At 38.9% G+C, this 23621-nt stretch overlaps 1 protein-coding gene across 3 annotated transcripts in view; it reads right to left on the bottom strand.

Annotated features, from left to right (window-relative positions):
• oxr1 (oxidation resistance 1) overlaps positions 1-23621 on the bottom strand; it is a 282299-nt gene that overhangs the window by 76503 nt on the left and 182175 nt on the right. The window contains exon 1 of one of the 3 annotated variants that reach the window (XM_062980093.1): positions 2956-3203. The exons of the other annotated variants lie outside the window; for them this stretch is intronic. Coding sequence (XP_062836163.1) covers positions 2956-3097 — 142 coding nt within the window. The 5' untranslated portion in view covers positions 3098-3203. Of the gene's footprint in view, positions 1-2955; positions 3204-23621 lie in introns of those variants that run through there. 3 annotated transcript variants of the gene reach the window in all.

Raw genomic sequence — 23621 nt, forward strand, 5'->3', positions numbered from 1 at the left:
GGAGAAACAACTGGAAAAGCTGACATGATATGAGGATTTAGAGATCGAATTACAAAGACTCTGGCACAAGCCAGTCAAGGTGGTCCCAGTGGTAATCGGCTAAAGACCTTGGCCTGCACTTAACACAATCAGTGCTAACAAAATTACCATCTGCCAGCTGCAGAAGGTCACCTTACTGGGATCTGCACACATTATTCGCCGATACATCACACAGTCCTAGACACTTGGGAAGTGTCCGACATATGATCCAATACAACAGCCAGCAGAGTGTCTGCTGTGGACTCATCTTGTTGTGTTTCAAATAATAATAACAACAACAATAATAATAAGGGTTTTAAGAGAAGAAGAGACCCCTTGGGTCATTTAGCCCAACCCCCTTCTACCTTTGTGCTGTGGGGGCCGGATAAATGGCTTCGATGGGCCGCATCTGGCCCCCGGGCCTTAGTTTGGGGACCCCTGAGCAAGAACATCCAGATGGATTTAAAAGACCAAAAAGTTTCAGTTTTTGTTCATATATTTTCTGACTTGATTTTGGAAATCCAAACATTTTTGTGTGGTATGTGCCTTCAAGTCACCTCTGAATTTATGGTGACCCCATGAATTTCATAAGATTTTCTTAGGTAACAAATACTCAAGAGATGGTTTTGCTGGTTCCTTGATCTGAAATATAGCTTATAGCACCTGGAATTCATTGGTGGTCTCCCATCCAAGTACTAACCTGGGTTGGCCCTACTTAGCTTCCAAGATCAGATGTGATCTCATGCATTTATGGCATTTAACTCACATGTTGTGTTTATCCCAGAACCTTTTCTCTCAGCACTCACCAGCTCCCCAAACTGATTTATTCTAACTCAATATAAAACGAGAAAGAACAAGAATACAGGCATCCCTTGCTTCTTGACAACCCTTTCCAGTTATAATCAGAACCCACACATTTGATGGACTTGAAGACCTAGCTGTTCAAACATGCCTTTGTAAATGATTAGTTAATATCCCCTTAATGTGAATGAAGCCTTTGTTTTATGGATATTTTGACTCAGGTATTTTGGCTTTAATTTAATTTATTGGAATCACTGTTTTAACTAATATTTTATACTGTTTATTTTTTAATCTGTCTAATTCGGTTGTTCTCTTTTATATTGATTTGTTATTTATTTTGCATATATTACTCATTGTATTTATTTATGCTGTAAGCCGCTCATTTGAACTATTTTGTCATTCCACACACTTGTGCAGAAGTGGCTTTAGGCAGCCAAAATGGATTTGAAGGCTCAAAAGACTGGGGTGCAACTACACTGTAGAATTAATACAAACGGACAGCGTTTTAACTGCCACTGCTCAATCTTGGGAGCTGTAGTTTGATGAGACAACAATACTTTTTGGCAGAGGTCGCTAAAGACCTTGCAAAACTAGAACTCTAAGGATTCCATAACATTATGATGAGGCAGTTAAATCAGTGTCAAACTTGTGTGTTAATTTGACAAAATGAATGCATCACAGATTCCACATTTCAAGGACTTTCAATTTTGGACAATGCTCTGTTCCTAACCTATCAAACAAACAGGGGGATGTCAAGACAAGTCAAGTTCACTTTATTATGGTCAGTGAGCAGTTTGAGAGAAGAGGGACGTAGTCCTGTACAAGCATATCAGTTATGGGTTAAGAGATTTAAAACTTTAAAATAAGCATATCATTGTTAGGACATTAAGATAATTAACTTCATAATCTAAGCTAAAAGCCTGGAAGAAGTTGGTACAGTAGAGTCTCACTTATCCAAGCTAAATGGCAGAACCCTGGATAAGCGAATATCTTGGATAATAAGGAGGGATTAAGGAAAAGCCTAATAAACATCAAAAATTAGGTTATGATTTTACAAATTATGCACCAAAACATCATGTTATACAACAAATTTGACAGAAAAAGTAGTTCAATACGCAGTAATGTTATGTTGTAATTACTGTATTTATGGATTTAGCACCAAAATATCACAATATATTGAAAACATTGACTAAAAAAATGTCTTGGATAATCCAGAACCTTGGATAAGCGAGTGTTGGATGAGTGAGACTCTACTATAGTTCAATACGCAGTAATGTTATGTTGTAATTACTGTATTTACGAATTTAGCACCAAAATATCACGTTACTATATACTGAAAACATTGACTACAAAAATGCCTTAGATAATCCAGAACCTTGGATAAGCGAGTCTTGTATAAGTGAGACTCTACTGTATTTGGGACTTTTCAATACACCAGGAGGGAGCCTCCAGTGGCACAATGGGTGGTGGTTCAAGTCTGGGGAGCAGGATGAGCTCCTGTCTGTCAGCTTCAACTTTCCATGAGGGGACATGAGAGAAACCTCCCACTGGATGTTAAAACATCCAGGTGTCCCCAAGGCAATGCCCTTACAGATGGCCAATTCTCTCACACCAGAAAAAAATTGCAGTTTCTCAAGTCACTCCTGACACACACAAAAACACACCAGGATATGCACAAATGGGTTTTCAGACAAAGGTCTTTTTCTGTGAGCACTCAACATAGACTCCAAGTCCTGCTCAGTATGTCACCAGTTCAGAAGGAAATTAGTATGGATTTGCCTGGCTCTCCTTGGAATCCTTCAGCAAACTTTGCAGGACCTGCTGGACAGGTAAGGAGGCCACCACTCCCCACTCACCTGGAGCCCAGCTTGCCAAGCACCTGTATAGAGAGGGTATGGTCAAACAGCTGAACTAATGCAAAACTGTCCACGTAGTAGCCTTAAAGAACTGGCATGGGCCAACTTGGGCCCAGCCTCCAGGTGTTTTGGACTCCAACTCCCACAATTCCTAACAGCCTACCGGCTGTTAGGAATTGTGGGAGTTGGAGTCCAAAACACCTGGAGGGTGGGCCCAAGTTGGCCCATGCCTGGTGAAGGCACTCCCCTGAAGCGCAAGCCCCTTCTTTCCCTGCCCTACCGAGCGGAGGAGGGGGAGGCTCCTCCTCGTGGAGGGAGTCCTGGAAGCGGACTTGGCGGGGGACCCCGGCGCCCCACAAACGGCTGGCCGTGCCCCGCAGCAGCCGGCCGCCTTTGCCCGTGAAGGTGGTCAGGTACTCCATGGGCGACGCTGAGGAGAAGGAGGAAACTACAGCAGGCGACGAGGGCGACGCCAGCTCAGGCTCAGCCGAAGGGGCTTCGCGGGCCTCTTCTGATTGGCTGCGAGGGGCGCTTCCGTCCCAGGAACGAACGGCGAAAACTTGGGCAAGAAAGAAAGTTTGAGGCAGGCTCCGCCTCGAGGCGCTTAAAGGGGCCGAGAGGCTTTTAAGGAAGGAAAGCGAGGGAGGGAGGCTTCCGCCACATACACTACACACACACAAACCCTCGCATCAACCGGTAAGAAAAGTGTTGCCAAACTGCAAAGAAAAATATATATGGTGGCGGCGCAGTGTGTTAAAGCGCTGAGCTGCTGAACTTGCAGACCGAAAGGTTCCAGGTTCAAATCCCGGGAGCGGAATGAGCGCCCGCTGTTAGCCCCAGCTCCTGCCAACCTAGCAGTTCGAAAACATGCAAATGTGAGTAGATGTGCCAGTGGCCACATGACCTTGGAGGTGTTTATGGCCAACGCCGGCTTTTCGACTTAGAAATGGAGATGAGCACCAACCCCCAGAGTCCGTCACGACTGGACTTAATGTCAGGAGAAAACCTTTACCTATATATATATACAATATACTTTACAGTAATATATAATATTATAATATATTGTATATGCGTATAATACAGTAGAGTCTCGCTTATCCAACGTTCTGGATTATCCAACGCATTTTTGCAGTCAATGTTTTCAATATATCGTGATATTTTGCTGCTAAATTTGTAAATACAGTAATTACTACTTAGCATTACTGCATATTGAACTACTTTTTTGTCAAATTTGTTGTATAACATGATGTTTTGGTGCATAATTTGTAAAATCATAACCTAATTTGATGTTTAATAGGCTTTTCCTTAATCCCTCCTTATTATCCAATATATTCGCTTATCCAAGTTTCTGCCAGCCCGTTTATGTTGGATAAGTGAGACTCTACTGTATTTATTATTTATTTAATACATTTATATCCTGCCCTTCTCACCCCAAGGGGACTCAGAGCAGCTTACAAATTAAATTTACATACAATATTATATTACCATAGCACAGTACTGGCAATAAATTAATATATTGTAATATATTTTATTGAGTCTAATTAGAGTTTTAATTGATGTGGTACTGTTTTATTGTTTATTAATATGTCTTTTTATTGAATGTATTTTGGGCAATGTAATTTGCTGACTGTTGTAAGCGGCCCTGAGTCCCTACGGGTGAGAAATGATGTAAATAAAAATAAATGAAATAATTGTACTATATAAATATATTGTAAAATTATTAGTAATATTACATGTAATATATAATATATACTTAATATTATATTGTATTATTATTATTATTATTATTATTATTATTATATTGTATTACAAAATAATATTAATATTATAAAAGGTAAAGGTTTTCCCCTGACGTTAAGTCCAGTCATGTCTGACTCTGGGCGTTGGTGCTCATCTCAATTTCTAAGCCGAAGAGCCGGCGTTGTCCGTAGACACCTCCAAGGTCATGTGGCCACTGGCATGACTGCATGGAGCGCCGTTATATTCCCGCCGGAGCGGTACCTATTGATCTACTCACATTGGCATGTTTTCGAACTGCTAGGTTGGCAGAAGCTGGAGCTAACAGCGGGCGCTCACTCTGCTCCCGGGATTTGAACCTGGGACCTTTCGGTCTGCAAGTTCAACAGCTCAGTGCTTTAACACACTTTGCCCCCAGGGCTCCTAATATATTGTATATGCATATAATATTAATATTACTTTGTAATACAATATAATACTAATAATTCAATATAATATTAATTATATATTATATATTACATGTAATATTACTAATAATTTTACAATATATTTATATAGTACAATTATTTCATTTATTTTTATTTACATCATTTTTACCCCGCCCTTCTCACCCAGAGGGACTCAGGTCGGCTTACAACAGTGGGCAAATTACATTGCCCAAAATACATTCAATAAAAAGACATATTAATAAACAGTACCACATCAATTAAACTCTAATTAGACTCAATAAATAATATATTACAATATAGTAATTTATTGCCAGTACTGTACTATGGTAATAATATAATATTGTATGTAAATTTAATTTGTAAGCTGCTCTGAGTTCCCTTCAGGGTGAGAAGGGCGGGATATAAATGTATTAAATAAATAATAAATAAATAAAAATGAGTTAAGGGAAGTTTGCAAGCCTCTATTTCAGCACAGGGACATTATAACTACTATGGGGGCAATGCTACAGCTGCACAAAATCCCACATTTTCTGCTTTGAACTGGAATATATGACAGTGTGGACTCAGGGCACTTCCAGACAGCCATATAACCCAGAATATCAAGGCAGAATAGCCCACAATACCTGCTTTGAACTGGGTTATCTGAGTCCACACTGCCATATAATCCAGTTCATGTGGAAGGGGCCTCCAATCACCCAGTTCAAAGCAGATATTGTGGGATTTTCTGCCTTGATATTCTGAGTTATACGGCTGTGTGGAAAGGCCTTAATATAATCCATTTCAAAGCAGATAATCTGGATTTCATATGGCAGTATAGATGGGGCCTGTATGTATGTCTGGGTTGTTTCCCCCACATGTGCACGCACACATATCGTACACTATTTGTACATTTACTAAATAGTGTGTGACACTATTTATATGAAAGTTTAAAAACCTAAAATATAAGGCCCCTTCCACACAGCTGTATAAAATCCAAATTGAATTTGATTATATGGCAGTGTGGACTCAGATAATCCAGTTCAAAGCAGATATTGTGGATTATCTGCCTTGATATTCTGAGTTATATGGCTGTGTGGAACGGCCCTAACACAACCTGAAATTATTTCTGTAGGCAGAAATGCATGCACGCACAAACCCTTCACATCAAATAGTAGAGAAGTGTTGAAAATGGACAAGGAAAGAGTTAAAGGAAGTTTACAAGCCTGTATTTCAGCACAGGGACAATATAACTATTCCAGGGGCAAAACTACATTATTCAAAAATGAGTGCATGTGTGTATAGTGAGGCATTATATTCTATATATTTCCTTGTGTGTATGGCTGGGTGCTCCCCTCCACGTGTGCACACACATGTCATACACTATTTGTACATTTATACTATTTGTACATGTACACTATTTGTACACTATATGCTAGTTTAAAATCCTAAGATATGACACAACGTGTTCAGTAGAAATATACATGAAGAAATATACATGAACTAAGGGACTAAAATCAGTAAAGAGGAAATTTGCCAACACAAAAGGGACAGGGTTGTTGTATGTCTTTCGGGCTGTGTGGCCATGTTCCAGAAGCATTCTCTCCTGACGTTTCGCCCACATCTATGGCAGGCATCCTCAGAGGTTGTGAGGTATGGAGAAAACTAAGCAAAGAGGTTAATATATATCTGTGGAAAGTCTAGGGTGAGAGAGGTCAGTGTGAATGTGTAGTTAATCACTTAAATTAGCATTGAAAAGCTTATCTGCTGTCTTCTTCCTGCCTCTGGGGCATCCTTTGTTTAGAGTCGTTAACTGCCCTTGGTTGATTCATGTCTGGAAACCCTCTGTTTTCAGAGTATTGCTTTTTATTTACTGTTCTGATTTTTGAGTTTTGTAATACTGGTAGCCAGATTTTGTTCATTTTCATGGTTTCTTCCTTTCTGTTGAAGTTGTCCACATGCTTGTGGATTTCAATGGCTTCTCTGTGTAGTCTGACATGATAGTTGTTAGAATGGTCCAGCATTTTTGTGTTCTCAAATAGTATTCTGTGTCCAGGCTGGTTCATCAAATGCTCTGCTATGGCTGATTTCTCTGGTTGAATTAGTCTGCAGTGCCTTTCATGTTCTTTGACTCTTGTTTGGGCGCTGCGTTTGGTGGTCCCTATGTAGACTTGTCCACAGCTGCATGGTATCCGGTAGACTCCTGCAGAAGAGAGAGGATCCCTCTTGTCCTTCGCTGACCGTAGCATTTGTTGGATTTTCTTCGTGGGTCTGTAGATAGTTTGTAGGTTGTGCTTCTTCATCAGCTTCCCTATGCGGTCAGTAGTTCCCTTGATGTATGGTAAGAACACCTTTCCTCTGGGTGGATCTTTGTCTTGACTCTCCTGGCTTGTTCTTGGCCTTGCAGCTCTTCTGATGTCTGTGGTGGAGTATCCATTGGCCTGTAGAGCCCAGTTTAGGTGGTTGAGTTCACCTTGGAGGAGGTGAGGTTCGCAGATTCTTTGTGCACGGTCTGTCAGGGCTTTGATTGTGCTCCTTTTTTGACTTGGGTGATGGTTGGAGTTTTTATGAAGGTATCTATCTGTGTGTGTAGGTTTTCTGTAAACTGTGTGGCCCAATTGTTGATTGGGTTTGCGGATGACCAGAACATCTAGAAATGGCAGTTTTCCTTCCTTTTCTTTTTCCATGGTGAATTGGATGTTTGGGTGGATGCTGTTAAGATGGTCCAGGAACTTGCTGAGTTCTTCCTCTCCATGGCTCCAAATTGTGAAGGTGTCATCTACGTATCTGAACCAAACAGTGGGCTTTTTTGGTGCTGTTTCTAGGGCCTGTTTTTCAAAGTATTCCATATAGAAATTTGCTACTACTGGGCTGAGAGGGCTCCCCATGGCCACTCCATCCTTCTGTTCATAGAATCCAGTGTCCCACTGAAAGTAGCTAGTGGTGAGGCAATGGTGAAACAGGGCTGTGATGTCTTCTGGGAAGTTTTGTTTGATTAGTGTGAGGGTGTCAGCTACTGGGACTTTGGTAAAAAGGGACACCACATCAAAGCTGATCAGGATGTCCTTGGTGCTTAGATTGAGGTTGCTGATCTTTTCTATAAAGTGTGTAGAGTCCTTGATATAATGTGCAGTGAGCCCAATGTGGGTTTGTAGCTGTGTAGCCAGAAATTTTGCCAGGTTGTAAGTCGGCGATCCAATGGCACTTACAATGGGTCTGAGTGGGATGGAGTCCTTGTGGATTTTGGGGAGTCCGTAAAGCCTGGGTGGGAGGGCTTCTGATTTGCACAGCTGTTGGCGTATGTCAAAGTTAATGGAGGAGTTCTTGATTAGAGTGTTCGTTTTTCTGGTGATTTTGTTAGTGGGGTCTTGTTTCAGTTTCTTGTAAATTGTGGGATCTAGAAGTTGTCTGATTTTTTCTTTGTATTGTTTTGTTTCCATGATTACAGAAGAGCTGCAAGGCCAAGAACAAGCCAGGAGAGTCAAGACAAAGATCCACCCAGAGGAAAGGTGTTCTTACCATACATCAAGGGAACTACTGACCGCATAGGGAAGCTGATGAAGAAGCACAACCTACAAACTATCTACAGACCCACGAAGAAAATCCAACAAATGCTACGGTCAGCGAAGGACAAGAGGGATCCTCTCTCTTCTGCAGGAGTCTACCGGATACCATGCAGCTGTGGACAAGTCTACATAGGGACCACCAAACGCAGCGCCCAAACAAGAGTCAAAGAACATGAAAGGCACTGCAGACTAATTCAACCAGAGAAATCAGCCATAGCAGAGCATTTGATGAACCAGCCTGGACACAGAATACTATTTGAGAACACAAAAATGCTGGACCATTCTAACAACTATCATGTCAGACTACACAGAGAAGCCATTGAAATCCACAAGCATGTGGACAACTTCAACAGAAAGGAAGAAACCATGAAAATGAACAAAATCTGGCTACCAGTATTACAAAACTCAAAAATCAGAACAGTAAATAAAAAGCAATACTCTGAAAACAGAGGGTTTCCAGACATGAATCAACCAAGGGCAGTTAACGACTCTAAACAAAGGATGCCCCAGAGGCAGGAAGAAGACAGCAGATAAGCTTTTCAATGCTAATTTAAGTGATTAACTACACATTCACACTGACCTCTCTCACCCTAGACTTTCCACAGATATATATTAACCTCTTTGCTTAGTTTTCTCCATACCTCACAACCTCTGAGGATGCCTGCCATAGATGTGGGCGAAACGTCAGGAGAGAATGCTTCTGGAACATGGCCACACAGCCCGAAAGACATACAACAACCCTGTGATCCCGGCCATGAAAGCCTTCGACAACACACAAAAGGGACAGTTTGCATTGTTTAATGTTTGACCTGAATTTCAGCATTATTATTTCTCCATTATTCAATAATTTACAGAGTAATTTTTTATTAAGTGAACCACATTGCTTAAAGACCAACAATTGTATATTTACCCAGTTGGCTCCTCACATGAAGTCTAGTTCACTTGGATTTTTGAAAAACTACCTTACTTTTTATTCATTTCTTAGACTTGGGGCATTGCAAATGTTAACTCAGAAAACTCAAACCACTTACTCAGTGGTAGTTCCAGTGCGATAAATTAGTACAAGGGGCTTTTGGTTAGTAATTTCAGTAACTGATCCTGCCCTATCCGTATAAGTGTATCCATATAATACAAATACGAAAAGATCAATAAAATCTGGAGAATTGTAGAGATTTGTGGTTACAGCTGACATCCATGTGAATTAAAATCCAAAAGGAAAGAAGAAGAAACCATAACATAATCTGAGACAGCTTTCTCATCTGCTTTGCATAATACTTTTGTTTCAAAGACACATCTTTGTATCTTATGAGTCACTCAAATGGAATTCTACTAATACAAAGTTTTAGCTTTCCCCAAATTTGACATAAATAGTCACTGAGATGTTTGTAGAACATATAAATGGTTGTTTAATTTTAACTATTCTGCAACATTATAACGGAAAAAGAGGAACTGCTGGCAACCTGGTTTAATCAACCACAAGACAGATGGTTATGAACTAAAAACATGAAAGGTGCAAAACTGATTTTAAAATGTGATTCTTTGGTGTAACATTTAAAAGAAGGAGATCAGTATGTTGACTGCATCTTGGGCAATTCATGTTCAAGTCCCTATAATAATAGTTTTATTTCTTGCCTGCCCCTCCTTCTGGCTCGAGGTGGGTTACAGCATTACTAAAACAAAAACAAACACAATCATTTTAAAACACTCCGTAAAATACACATATTAAAACTTTCCTCCCTAAAATACATATCAAAAGACACAAAACAAAAACCAGACATACAGTGGAGTTTAACATTCACCATTAAAACTGTCTGGGTCATCACTGGATGACCTTATAGCCCAGTTGGAGATACCTTGCATGGTTATTAGAGCTTTGCAAAATTTTGGGAGCATTCACAAGTCATTACTGTTTTGGCAGATTTCGTGCATACAACTCAACTTAGGGATTGCTCCACATCCAAACCCATATAGAATAAAACTCCTGCTACCTGAAATTTTATTAAAAGTTCGTAATTTTTTGCATGTCGCCGCCATGATAAGTCAGCTTGTTTTGCAAATGCAAGTAAACTCTCCTTGAAGTCACAGCCATACATGTTCTATCACATGCTGCATCACATACTTTTCTCAGCCTCTCAGGACTGAGGGAGAAAGAGGAGGTGGAGTCCCAGCTGGTGTCTTTTGCCAGCAAAACTCGTGGCCTTGCCATTCGAGGGAGAGGGGGTAGTATTTGCTTTTGCAGTCATTGCTTTTCACTACTGGCTTAGGCTTCGGCTAGCAGGTAGTCTCAGCAATCCTTTTAGGATCATTTTCTTTGCATGTGTGGGGGTTTTCCATTTGGTAGGATTAATTTTTGGGAGGTTTCCGTTTACTAAGGATTTATTTAAGGCCCTTCCATATAGCTAAATAACCCAGAATATCAAGGCAGAATAACCCACAATATCTGCTTTAAACTGGGTTATTTGAGACTGCCATATATCCCAGTTCAAAGCAGAAAATGTGGAATTGTATTCAGCTGTGTGGAAGGGGTCCTAGAAAGCGACTCAGCCAAGGTGCTAAAATTGAAAAAAAAAAACCCTAAAAATCAGTGGATGTGTGAATCTTTCTGAAATTTTGGAGGAATTATGCCCTGGCTATGTTGTGTCATTGTGGAGAAATTCAAGGGAAAACCTCTTTTTAAAAAAAAAAAAAATTATTCATAAAACTTTTTAAAATTTTCTCAAAATTAGTGGATGAGTGAAATGTTCTGAAACTGGAGGGGGGGGGTTTACAGTGGTAAATTTGTCCTACAAGTGTAGCAAGTTTTGTCGTGATAGCCATAAAAATGGAGAAATGAGCCCCATTGGAACAAATGGGCAGATCAACGAAACAAAATATTAACTAATTTGGTATTTCGAATTCAAAACAAAATACACCCCCCAAGATAGTTTAGAAACCACAAGCCTTTTCAGTATTCACATGTAGACACATTTACAGAACTGTGGGAGCTGAAGTCCAAAACACCCGGGGGCCCAAAGGTTGGGAACCACTGTATTAGACCATGAGTTTTTCTGAGAACTGGTCATTGTTCTGACTTTCTCTCCAAGTCTATTCTTCTTTTAATTTTATTCTATTCAATAAAATCAATTATTATTATCTGGGGCACATTTGTAATCCATTTTTAATACTGGAGTGTGTTTATCATTGTTCATTTGGATTCTTCAACATTTATTTTCTTGCTCTTCTTTCCAATCATCCCATGATTCATTGGGTTAAATGTTTTCAGAAGTTTGATTCTGATGCCTAAACACCCTCCCCCTCCCCCAAATAACTTCTAAAAATTATGAATTTCCTCTGTGATCCTTTACTGCATTTATTGTTGCTAGGCACTTGAATCATTAAGCTGAGAGTTTTCTCCTTCCCTCTCTTGCCTTTTCTCCCTCTAGCCTTCAGGGGGTTTTTTTGTTTGTTTTTTTTTTTTTTTTTTTTTTTTGCTTTGCACCCTCACACTTTCCTATCCATGCTAATATGTATTTTTTAAAAGAAAAATCAAGTCCCATTAAGTCAAATGAGCAGAGCATATGCTCTGCCAGATCTCTTTGCAGGCCATGTGTCTTGATACGAAATGGGGAAATAGAGAACATGCAGTGATTCGGTTGTGCAGAAAATAAGGGGCATATGGTAAGGGGCACTCAAAACATTTTTAATTCTGAATTTATCACCCCGATTCACTGATTTGTCCTTATAGCCAGCCACTTATTGCCGCACTGGCAGTGGATTAGTATCCTTTGGCTGAAATTGGTGGTGTTCCTTGCTGACCTTTAAATATCACTCTCTTGAGCTTTAATAAACATAGCATTTGATGGACAAATGAATAATGTATGTTGTAAAGGAAGAGGTGGGGTAGAAAGAATGGAGATGCAAACCTGAAAAAACTGAGTATGTACAGAATCCAGTCTTTCAGGACAGCTTTTCACAACCTGACAATTTCAATAAAATTCCCAGGCAACAATTAGGATTTATTTTGAAGTCCATTTGTTGGGAGAAAATCCTTTTTGGTGGAATGCTACTTTAAGATGAGAAAAGCGAACATTTTTAACAAAAATGTGCTTCTCAGATTGATGTTGACAACTTCAGTGCTGTTTTGTTCAGCCCTTGTGACTATCATTGTCAATAATGAATGAATTAACACTTGTGGAACTACTCAAACACTTCCAAATAGTTGTGTTGGTGGTTATGAATTGTGTTCCTAATTTAACATTATCAAGTTAATTTTCAAACCTAACATTCCAAGCTCAGGGCTACGTACAGGAAAACAATGAAATGCAAGCAATGAAATGCAAAGCAAATCAATTTCAAATAACTAATACACAGGCCAGAATGCACCATAAAAACAAAGTTCAATGAATGGTAATATTGCATTGTCACAAACATTAGAAAAAAGCAACTCAAAATAAACAAGACATGTTTGAAGGCCTCTACTGTAGGAATTGCACTCCATTCCAATAGGTATGGAGTTCCATAATCAAAAATAATCATTCATATTTATTGTCATCTATCAACCAAATAGGTTGTATATTACTGTCAATATGCAATTCCTAGAATAATGACTTCAGTGGGTTGGGAGATGGCTGAATGAAAATGTGTGTTAAATCATTCCAGTCCCAAGCTATTCAGAGTTTCAAAGGTTAAAACAAGCTCTCTGAACTAGACATGAAACCCACCAGCAACAAGTGCTAAGTGATTTCCAGAATTATCCTTTTTTTTTTTAGTAATTGACAGCTGCTTTGGGCACAGCAGAACTTGATGTTACCTCAGCAAATATAATGAGAATATAAGCTCCTTCAGAACAGTAGGAACAGAAAGGAACAATCCATAATTCCTTTCACACCTATCAGTTTTCACCGACATATGACCATCTTTGGCTTACTTCTACTTCCAGATCTGGCTAAGAAAAACATTGAAAAGTACAAAGGGAGAACTGTTTCACCAGCAGAGAAATGGAAAGGTTAAACAAATAAGAGTCACTTTATAATATGTACTTCCACCTTTTGTTTAACTATAATATAATTGAAGTTAATTTTGGCAGCACACAGCTTCTTTTGATATGTTATTGGATTAGGGTGGTTCTTTCCTTGTAACAAAAAAACGAAATACCCCCAAATTATAGGATAAAATGTGTAAAAACAAAATGGGGGAAATTATTTTTTAAAAACCATGGAGATTTAAGGTAGGGAAAAGTAAAACTATACAACAGCACGTGGAAGTGACCTGTAATTACTTTGGGGATAAATGTGATGCCAGCAGAAATAAGTGCTAATTGCAGCAGTGAATACCAGGCAAAATGCCAGTAGATGCTGTGAGAGCTTTCTGAGACTTCAGATTGCACACATGGCTGCTAAATCAGTCAGCCTCTTTTGAGGCACTCTTGCCAAAATCCTGTGGTACTTGTGAGCTCCAGAAAAACATGGTGCCAAGCAAAAGTGCCTCATGTCTCTCTTGTTGTTTAAATCTGAATTAGATCTTAAATGTGAGAAGTCTACAACAGAGCTACATCCCTGTAGGCATCTATCATATGCCTAAAGCTGCATGCATGTGATGGGATTTTTATAGAACTTCAACAAGTCTGAGTTCTTTCATTTTCAACTGATGGTCCTTAAGCAAATAAATCAGCCCTCAGGGCCCTTCCACACAGCCATATAACCCAGAATATCAAGGAAGAATAATTCACAATATCTGCTTTGAACTGGATTATCTGAGTCCATACTGCCATATATCCCAGTTTAAAGCAGATAATGTGGGACCTCCCTGTGTGAAAGGGACCTCTGAAAGATACAACTGAAGACCTGTCTATTCTGGCTGGCCTACCCAGTCAATTTTAAACTGAATTTTAACTTGCATTTTATTGGTATTGATGTCAGTCTTTGTTGTTTGTATTTTGATACATGCATCTTAATGATAGTCTGTTTTAGCCTCCGGTGGCCCTAGGGGATAAAAGACTTGTGACTTGAAGGTTGGGTTGCTGACCTGAAAGCTGCCAGGTTCGAATCCCACCTGGGGAGAGTGCGGATGAGCTCCTTCTATCAGCTCCAGCTCCATGCAGGGACATGAGAGAAGCCTCCCACAAGGATGGTAAAAATATCAAAACATCCGGTGTCCCCTGAGCAACGTCCTTACAGACGGCCAATTCTCTCACTCCAGAAGCAACTACTGGAAAAAAAAAATTAGCATGTTGTACCCCACCTCAACAAAAGATTTGGGGTATATATATATTAAGCTATATGTGTAATGCTGAGCTGGCACAATACAATAAAATGGCCAGTATAATGGACAAGCCACCAGGAACATATGTAAACCAGGGGACCTATTTGCTGCAAAGTCCAAATAAGCTGGCTAGACCTGGGTTGTGCCATTAGTATGTACAACAAGGTTCCTGTATCTCAGGTCTTGCCCATGAGCCTTATGGTTTTAATATTTCCCAAATACTGATCTTTCAGGTGTTTCAGAATCCCTGACCATTGGTTAAAGTAGCTGAGGTTTCTGGGAAATGACATCCAAAACATCTGGAAGACCAGTGCTTGGGCACTGCTGCCTTAGACCTTCTTCTTCAGTCCTCAGACATTTAGTATTTTTAAATTTTTAAATAGCATATGCTGTGCAACCATAGTTGGTGCCTAATGTATGAAGCTTAATGACAGCATTGGAATCTGCACACAAGGGGCTACTCCTAACCAAAGGCAGGTTTTAATTTGGCAAATCTTGTACCAGTACTTACTGCCATACCCAAAAAATTACAAAAAATACTCATGATTCCAAAAACTGTGTAGCCTTAGTAGATTCCTCCCAGCCCAGATGACACTCATAATTTTCTTCTTTCTAGCCGGTAATGTCTTTGCTATGCTGTCATTCCGCAAGAATGCTATAATGCAATAATACCATATATTGTATATTAAAATTTTCTTTCAGCTATTTTTTAATGTAAACATGTTTAAAAACCAACACTGCTAACACAAATCATTTAAATAAATCCAGTCATATTGTTAGAATCTCATTTATCTAAAGAGACCCATTAAATGAAAGAAAAGAACAAATGATTCCATTTTATAGCTCAGGGAAAAAGTATTTGAAGGAAAACATTGGCTTTAGGAATAGCATACGACAACCTTCCCACATACAAGTAGCATCAAACACAATTAGTAATTGACAGTAAAATCCTGAATATGCCTCTTTAGAAGAATGTTCCATAGAACTCAGTGATATACAGAAACAACATGGAAACTTTTTCTACATTCATTTTTAGTCTCATTTCCTGAGCGACTGTGGCAATGACTTATTATTTACAAGCCTTATCATTATTGTTGTGCACTGAAGAACTTAGTTATGTAAACAACAATCAAAATTAGGTCCCATGATTAAGTAATATTTAATTTCAGTTAACAATCCCAGACTTATATTATTTCAGATTTTACTGTTGTTTTATGAGGTGTAGTGAGAGAAACGCAAAAAAGTCATGCTTATCAGATATTATTACATAGATAACTAAGTTTACTGCTCCCCATGTATCTTGTACAGAACAGAAAAGTACGTGCTGTTAGTTTTTATTTTAACATCTAAAGTTGTTACAGTTTGATCCCATGCATGTTTATTGGAAATTATCCCACTGTGTTCTCAAGTAAATATACATAGCATTAGAGTCCTTGTTCAGGACTTCTCAGAAAAAGATTGCATTGTGAACAATATGGTACACTGTCAAATAGCTGTGTGGCATTATAGATAAATCCTACACAAGTTTATTCAGGATTATATTTCACTTGGGTTACTCTGATGTGTAATTGTGTATAACATGATTTATAATTGGGAATTGGACAGCAGTTTTAATAAGTTCAAGCGAATTTAGTTAGATTAATAATTTCTTTTAAAATGTTATTTATGCATTTATTTGAAGACTGGGCAACTTGGAAGGTGCTTAACAGACTGTGCTTTGGCACCATGAGATGCAGAGCCAACCTTAAGAAATGGGGCTGTAAAGTGGAGTCCACGATTTGCAAGTGTGGAGAAGAGCAAACCATAGACCACCGACTACAATGCATCCTGAGCCCTGCCACATGCACAGTGGAGGACCTTCTTATAGCAACACCAGAGGCACTCCCAAGTAGCCAGCTACTGGTCAAAGGACATTTAATATAATGCCAAGTTTTTTTAAACTTTGTTTGTGTTTTCAAATACATTACAACTTGTACCCTCGGTTCGCTTCTGACACAATAAATAAATAAATAAATAAATAAATAAATAAATAAATAAATAAGGTGATTGTTAAACCAAAGAGAATAAGCTACTAAATAACTATTAACAGCCAAACTATAGTTAATATGGAATACAAACAATAAATTGGATCATAGAGTATAGCAACTTATACAAGGGAACCCCATGAATCTCCTAAGAGAATACATTTTTTTGTTTCTGGTCTTCCAAACATATTCCAACTGCAAATTTAGTTCTGTAAGAGAAATACCACCAGCAAAAAAACCCCCATAAACTCTCTGCCTGGCAATATGAAATGACAGATCTGTACGGAAACCAGAACTCAGGGAACCCCAAAATTCGCAGGCGAAAAAAATACTTTATTTAGAAAAATCACCCATGGGATTGGGTAGTCCATACTGCCAAAAAAACCCTATTAAGGTTCAGCATAATGCTTGTATGTTGAGGAAAACTATGAGAAAAACTGATGCTGAGAGGAGACATGATAGCCATGTACAAATATGTGAGGGGAAGTCACAGGGAAGAGGGAGCAAGCTTGTTTTCTGCTGCCCTGCAGACTAGGACACGGACCAATGGCTTCAAACTACAGGATAGGAGATTCCACCTGAACATCAGGAAGAACTTCCTCACTGTGAGAGCTGTTCGGCAGTGGAACTCTCTGCCCCGGACTGTGATGGAGGCTCCTTCTTTGGAGGCTTTTAAGCAGAGGCTGGATGGCCATCTGTCGGGGGTGCTTTGAATGCGATTTCCTGCTTCTTAGCGTGGGGTTGGACTGGATGGCCCATGAGGTCTCTTCCAACTCTACTATTCTATGATTCTATGAACGAAATGAAGGATCTGCATAATAAACAAAAGGTGCAGCTCCATTGTAGAATTAATGCAGTTTGACACCTCTTTAATGCGGTGGGATCCTGGGAGTTACAGTTTTACCAGATCTTTAGCCTTTCCTTCTAAATAGTGCTGGCACTTCATCAAACCACAACTCCCAACTCCTACAATGCTCTATCGCTGCTGATACATTGGCAAATTGCTCCCCAGTAGGTTTTTCAAAGCTATACCACTTGAAGTGAACCCTATCACCTGAAGTGATAGTAGCATCTACCGTTTCCCCAGAGTTCACTTGATGCTTAACCCCCATTAAGAATTCAAGGGGTTACATCAATCATTCAGTTTCAGGCAGCTTCAACTGCATATTTTCTTCATTCTGCTCATTCTGGCAGAAAGCGTGTTTTCGAAACTATGCCAACTCCAACTTGTGATGTAATTATTACAACAGAGGTGGGAATGATGCAGTTCTTTATATGGTAGTGCTCTAAAACTCCTAGTATTTCTCAGTATTCACTATGTTGGACAAGGCCGTTGGAACTTGAAGTCCAATAACGTCTGAAGGGCTACATGTCTTTCACCCTTGGATTAAAGTGTCAGATTAGCAATGAGGTGTCTGAGGTTCAAATTCCCATGTATCCCACTAGACTAATCCTTGGGTTACCCATAAGCATTCAGCCTAACATTTCTTACAGGTATTTTCAGAATATAAAAATAGCAAGGGAAGAAATTACAGTCAGCTGTCCACTTTTATGTGTTTAACTTTTGTGGATTTGTTCATCCGTGAATTTGATTAACATACCTGGTCCAAAAATCTATTCTCTATGTCCTTTGGGGTGACACAGGAGTCAACTTTTGGCAGAAAATGAAGATAAAGTCACCAGCAAGGACCTCTACTAGAAATTTCTAGACAGTTGTTGAATCAGTTTCATAGGTGGGATTTTTATTCACAGTTTTCCCACTTTTGTAGGAGTCCTGTGTCCCTATCCCCTGCAAAAGCAGTGGGCCTATTTTATGTGGTAGCTCAGGTTTAGTGGAGAACACGCAGGATAAAAAAAAATTCCAGCTACGTCACTCCCATTTTATGTGCACCTGCCAATTATTTGAATCGACTATAATAATTTTTTAAACCCCACTGTCTGTAAGTGTCTGATACACAGTTAGTGCTTAGGAAGGTAGAGAGTCGGGAGATAGGGGTCAAATTATTTTTTTAAAATCCAAAGCACAGATTTGGAGATTTCTGAAGATAGACAAAATATTGCTGAATTGAACAGTGGTAGATCATTTAGATTAGGGTGTGAAGATCCATGAAACAAAACATGTGTCAACAAGAGTCACATGCTCATTTTTCATAATCATATGATTAACTTCAGTCAGAATATCCACAATGTCATCTGCATACCATAAACAGCTCGTGTCTAGCCTCTGGAGATGTGTATTTTAATAGGCTTAAAACACGCATCTTGAATAAACTGAAATTTACTCTTTGATAACTTGCTACATGAAGTATTTGCCTTTATAAACTTTTGAGTCACAGTCTAAACAAGTAGACTCATTCCCTATGCTACTCTGAAAAACATTGCTTGTTTCTAGTTTTCAATTTGTTATTAACAAGGCAAATCGACATTCAAACAAGTTGTAATAATGTGTGTGACATACTGTTGGTATAGTTTTCCCAACAGAACCTAACATGGCTTCTGGTGGCTCATTTTTTCAGTACTGCTCCTAGAATTCATCTGCGATTTTCCTAAAAAGCACATTGACTATGACATTTTAAATCATCACCAGTATTATTGTTGTTTATCCCAGCATCTTCTACATCTTAAAATAATTTTGCACCTGGCAGAAGATAATCCATTTATGGCAGGAATCCTATATGTACTATGGCACTGCAATTGATCTCACTTCTGAGCAGACACATACAGGAGTGTACTACAACTGTTTAACACCCCATGCACTGCATATTAAGATACTTTCAGACTGCAGACATTTGAGGGACTATATTTCGTCTATCATTTTCTGTCTTATCCACACCCCTTTTCTGCACAATATTTAGTGTGAAGAATAATTACAATCTTTTAAAAAAGGAAATGTTAAGAAGAAGCATATTTTATCAAGACAGAGCAAACAGTCTTTTCCTTCATATTAAAAACAGATCTTTCAGTATTTCTGATGTCATGCAAACAGTACTGGTTTTACCATTGTGCTTAGGGATACTTAAGCACAAAGCCGCGTTGGTAGAGGGCCTTATCTTCTTGCCAAATAAAAAATTATGATGGATTTTGCTTATTTGGTGCAACTCTAAATTTGAAGGAATTCTTTTTTGGAACAATTTCATACACAATGATACAGTTATTTTGGGGCGATTTCATACATAATGGTATTCTATGGCAGGGGTTCTCAAACTGTGCCCCACGGAGCTCTTGGGGTTCCACGGGTGATAGTGAGGGGCTCCGCACTATCACCCATACGGCTTCTCACCTCCTCCTCTTTCCTCCTCCTGAGATATTATTACAAAGGCTGGATGGCCATCTGTTGTGGGTGCTTTGATTGTGTTTTTCTGTTTGTGTTTTTCCTGTGTAGCAGAAGGGGGTTGGACTGGATGACCCTGGGGTCTTCCACTGAAATACAGTTAAGTTTATGTTGGTTAACATTATTTTTCATTTTAAATATTGCCACTAGCCTGACCCATATATATAAACATTTTTAGGGCTCCATGAAAAACATTTGTCTGAAATCTGGCACTGTGTGCAAAATAACACTGGAATACAGGCAACTTCTTTTATAATACTGTTTACAATGAGCAATATGCTTTGTACAAGACTATTAAAACTTGCCTGACTTTTCTGTTTCTTAATTATTTGATCTATATTCTATTCTGTTCTATGGGGGCAGAAGCACAATGTTGTTGGGTTTTCCTAAATGTAAATAGTTCTGATCCCAAGAGCCTCCAATGCAAGGAAACTAGGGCCCCATCGTCAATGACCAATTAATGCATTCGAACTACAGTGGCCAGATAATAAACTCCCATAAAAGCCCTTATTGTGCATCAAAGTGCTGTGATTTGTGTAATCACCATCTGGGCCTCAAATTGGTTCCAGGATTTCCTGTGTAATCATCTGCACAGAGAAACTTTCTTCAATACTGGTTTGAAACTTTTCAGTTCAGATAGGGTCCCAATGGCCTGAATGATAAAAGGAAACAAAATTATTTAACAATGTGAAGCATCCTGAGCAATGTGGAAACATTTGGGAATTCAAAGATAAGCCCATATAATGTTCCCTCAAATCCAGAAAGTAATCCCAAGGCTTTAGTTCTATTTTGTGGTGTGACTAGGATTAACCAGAAATCTTTGGGCAAGACTCAAAGCATATGTTTCAGATCTCTTGTACAAAAGCAAAGAAATAATGATTCCAGACAATACCAGAGACAACGTCTGTGCCATATATGGACCTTTCTAGGGAGCTAAACTCTCAATAACTGGGGGATATCAGAGGGTGAGGTCACATTTTAAGTAGGAATAAGGATGCTTAAAAACTGATACAAGGACTGTTGTTCCTGCTATTTATTTACATTTATACCTCTATCTTTCCCTGTCCCTGCCCAATTTCACTTTTATGGAGTTGTACCGACAAAAGCTATCTTGCGCAGTCCATGGTGGCAATGAAATTATTGCAGTGCAGTACAATCTTAGTCACAGAGTTACCATGTTGTGTTTTTCCACAAGGATCTGTGGACCAATGTATAAAAAATATCAGCCAAATCTTGCCACACTTTTGTGGCAAGGCAAGGTTTCGGTGGCACATTAAGAAATGCTCTGTTCATCTCTTAATAAGTGTTGTAGCCCAGCCACCTGAGTAACTCCTTTTCACCCAAACACCACACAGTTGAAAGGTAATCAACAATAAGTAAGACGTTTATAAATAAAAGAGTAATGGAAAAGGCAGGTTCAAAATGGATAAGCAATAATCCAAAAATTATTCTGAACTAATCAGAATAGGACATCACCAAGGTACATTCAAAATCCAGACTTTAAACACATTTTCAAAATAACATCAGTGAACTTGATATTCTTTGGTGTAGCAATCAGAACCAACCAACTCTGAACATAAGTCCTCAATTCCCAAAAGGGAAAAACAAGAAATGAATCCAAGAGTTCCAAAACTTAAACAAAGAACTATAATCCAAAGGTTTGAAAACATGAACAAGGAACTGTAATCCAATTGAGAGTCACTGATCTTAAACAGGAAAGCAGGACGCAGAATCAAATGCAAAAACTCTTAACACAGAACTCCCAAAACAGACGACTTGACACATGAAAATCCAACACTGATCTCATGAGAATGACTTACTGTTTCCCTAAAAGCAGATCTAACCAAAACATTCCCATCATTTGAGGAAATTTCCTGAGATCCCAGAAGTAACAAGCTCAGAAGTAAAAACCTTCAGCTCTACCAAAAGGTCCCCCTGCTCATCTTCATCCTCAGAAGCTAGACAGACCTCAGCAGTAAGTTTCAGAATAGGTTTGGAAGTTTATCCATCCCCACCCCCTGCAAAAATATAAGAACTTCTCATAAGCTAAAGAACGTTGTTGAATTTCCCATCCCAGCCTTCACCAGAAGAAAGCAAGTTCTCTGGTTTCCTATAAAACATGCACCAAAGTGAGTCTTTGTTAAAATATTTAGACAAGAAAATCATGTGGCCAGATATTATTAGATTGCAACTTCTAGTATTCGAACAATTAGCCATGCTGACTGGAATTGCTGGGACTCAGTCCAACTTCTGGAAGGCCATATAATTGTCATTGCAGGTCAAAAGTAATGCAGGAAATCCTTGAAGTACAAGCATCTAACTTACAAATGACTCATAGTTAAGAATGGAGGTGAGACAAAAGGAAGTGAGAGAAATCTACCCCTCGGAAGAGAAAATCACTCCTGAAAGAATTATCAAAATCCAATTATCACAGGGACAGAAAGTGAGGTGAAACAGGGTCACAGACAACGACAAACACCACAAGGGTGTTAACGCTATATAAAGCGAAATGTGCCTGTTCCAACTTACAAACAAATTCAACTTAAGAAAAAACCTACAGAACCTTTCTTGTTTATAACTTGGGGACTACCTTACTTTGTTTTGCATTACAATTCCAGTTTAGGCATACCTCTAATTTGTGGGTAGAATATTTTGCAGATCTCTTCAGAATAAGAAGCAGTTAAGTACTATATAGGTTTTTAATAGAGGACAAGTTCTGCTTTCTAATTGTTCAGATTAAGTGCATTACTGTTGCTGTTTGCCCTCAGTTCATGTGAAGGACTTCAAAGAAGAGGAAGGTCTGTTTCCTTTTTAGGAAACATTGCCTCACTACTTTTGTGATCCAGTCTCTCCTCTGGAGTGACTCCAGCAGTAGCCACAGGAAATATGTGTGGTTACAGAACTAACTGAATTCGCTACAGTTAATTCTGTAATGCATTGAGGCATCAACCCTTCTGAGATCCATTACAGATACTAAAATTTACCCTGAAGAAAAAAAAAAAGCATAAAGGACTCCAGCGTGCTTTAGTAATTCAAGCATATACATCTCTCATTTTGGGAGATAACCAAAAGATTGTCCCAGAGGAGCAGAGTGGAATCATTACATTAGGTCCAGACTTGGGTTAGTCATTGTGCTGGATCCAGAGGTCCAATATTTTCAGCAACTGTAACCAATAGCAAAAGAATATTCAAATTTGGAAGTATGACATTGATTTTAAGATGTGTCAGGAGTGAATGCTAAACGTCTTTCTCTTTGTTTTGCAGCTGTGGTGTAACAGAATGTGGTGTAACAGAACTGGGAAATCTTTCTAGGAAATATATACACAAAATAAAATGTTGCTTTTGTCAGGATTCACTCAAGGGCAACACCGCTCTTTAGGATGTTCCCATATTAGGACACTTGGGTCTCTTAGAGATGGGTTGAGGAGTTGAAGGTCCCTGGACTAAGTGTATCACAGAAACATAATAAAGTGTCTTAAAACAGATTGAACAGAACACTTGTCCATACACCCAATATTATGTGTACTGAAAAGTAGTAGAATTCTAGGATCTCAAGAAAGGATATTTCTTAGTACTTGGACCTTTTAAGTGAAAAAACTTCAAACTGCACTATTTGCATGTAT

The sequence above is a fragment of the Anolis carolinensis genome, chromosome 4 (assembly GCF_035594765.1).
Source record: "Anolis carolinensis isolate JA03-04 chromosome 4, rAnoCar3.1.pri, whole genome shotgun sequence".
Classification (NCBI taxonomy): Eukaryota; Metazoa; Chordata; class Lepidosauria; order Squamata; family Dactyloidae; genus Anolis; species Anolis carolinensis.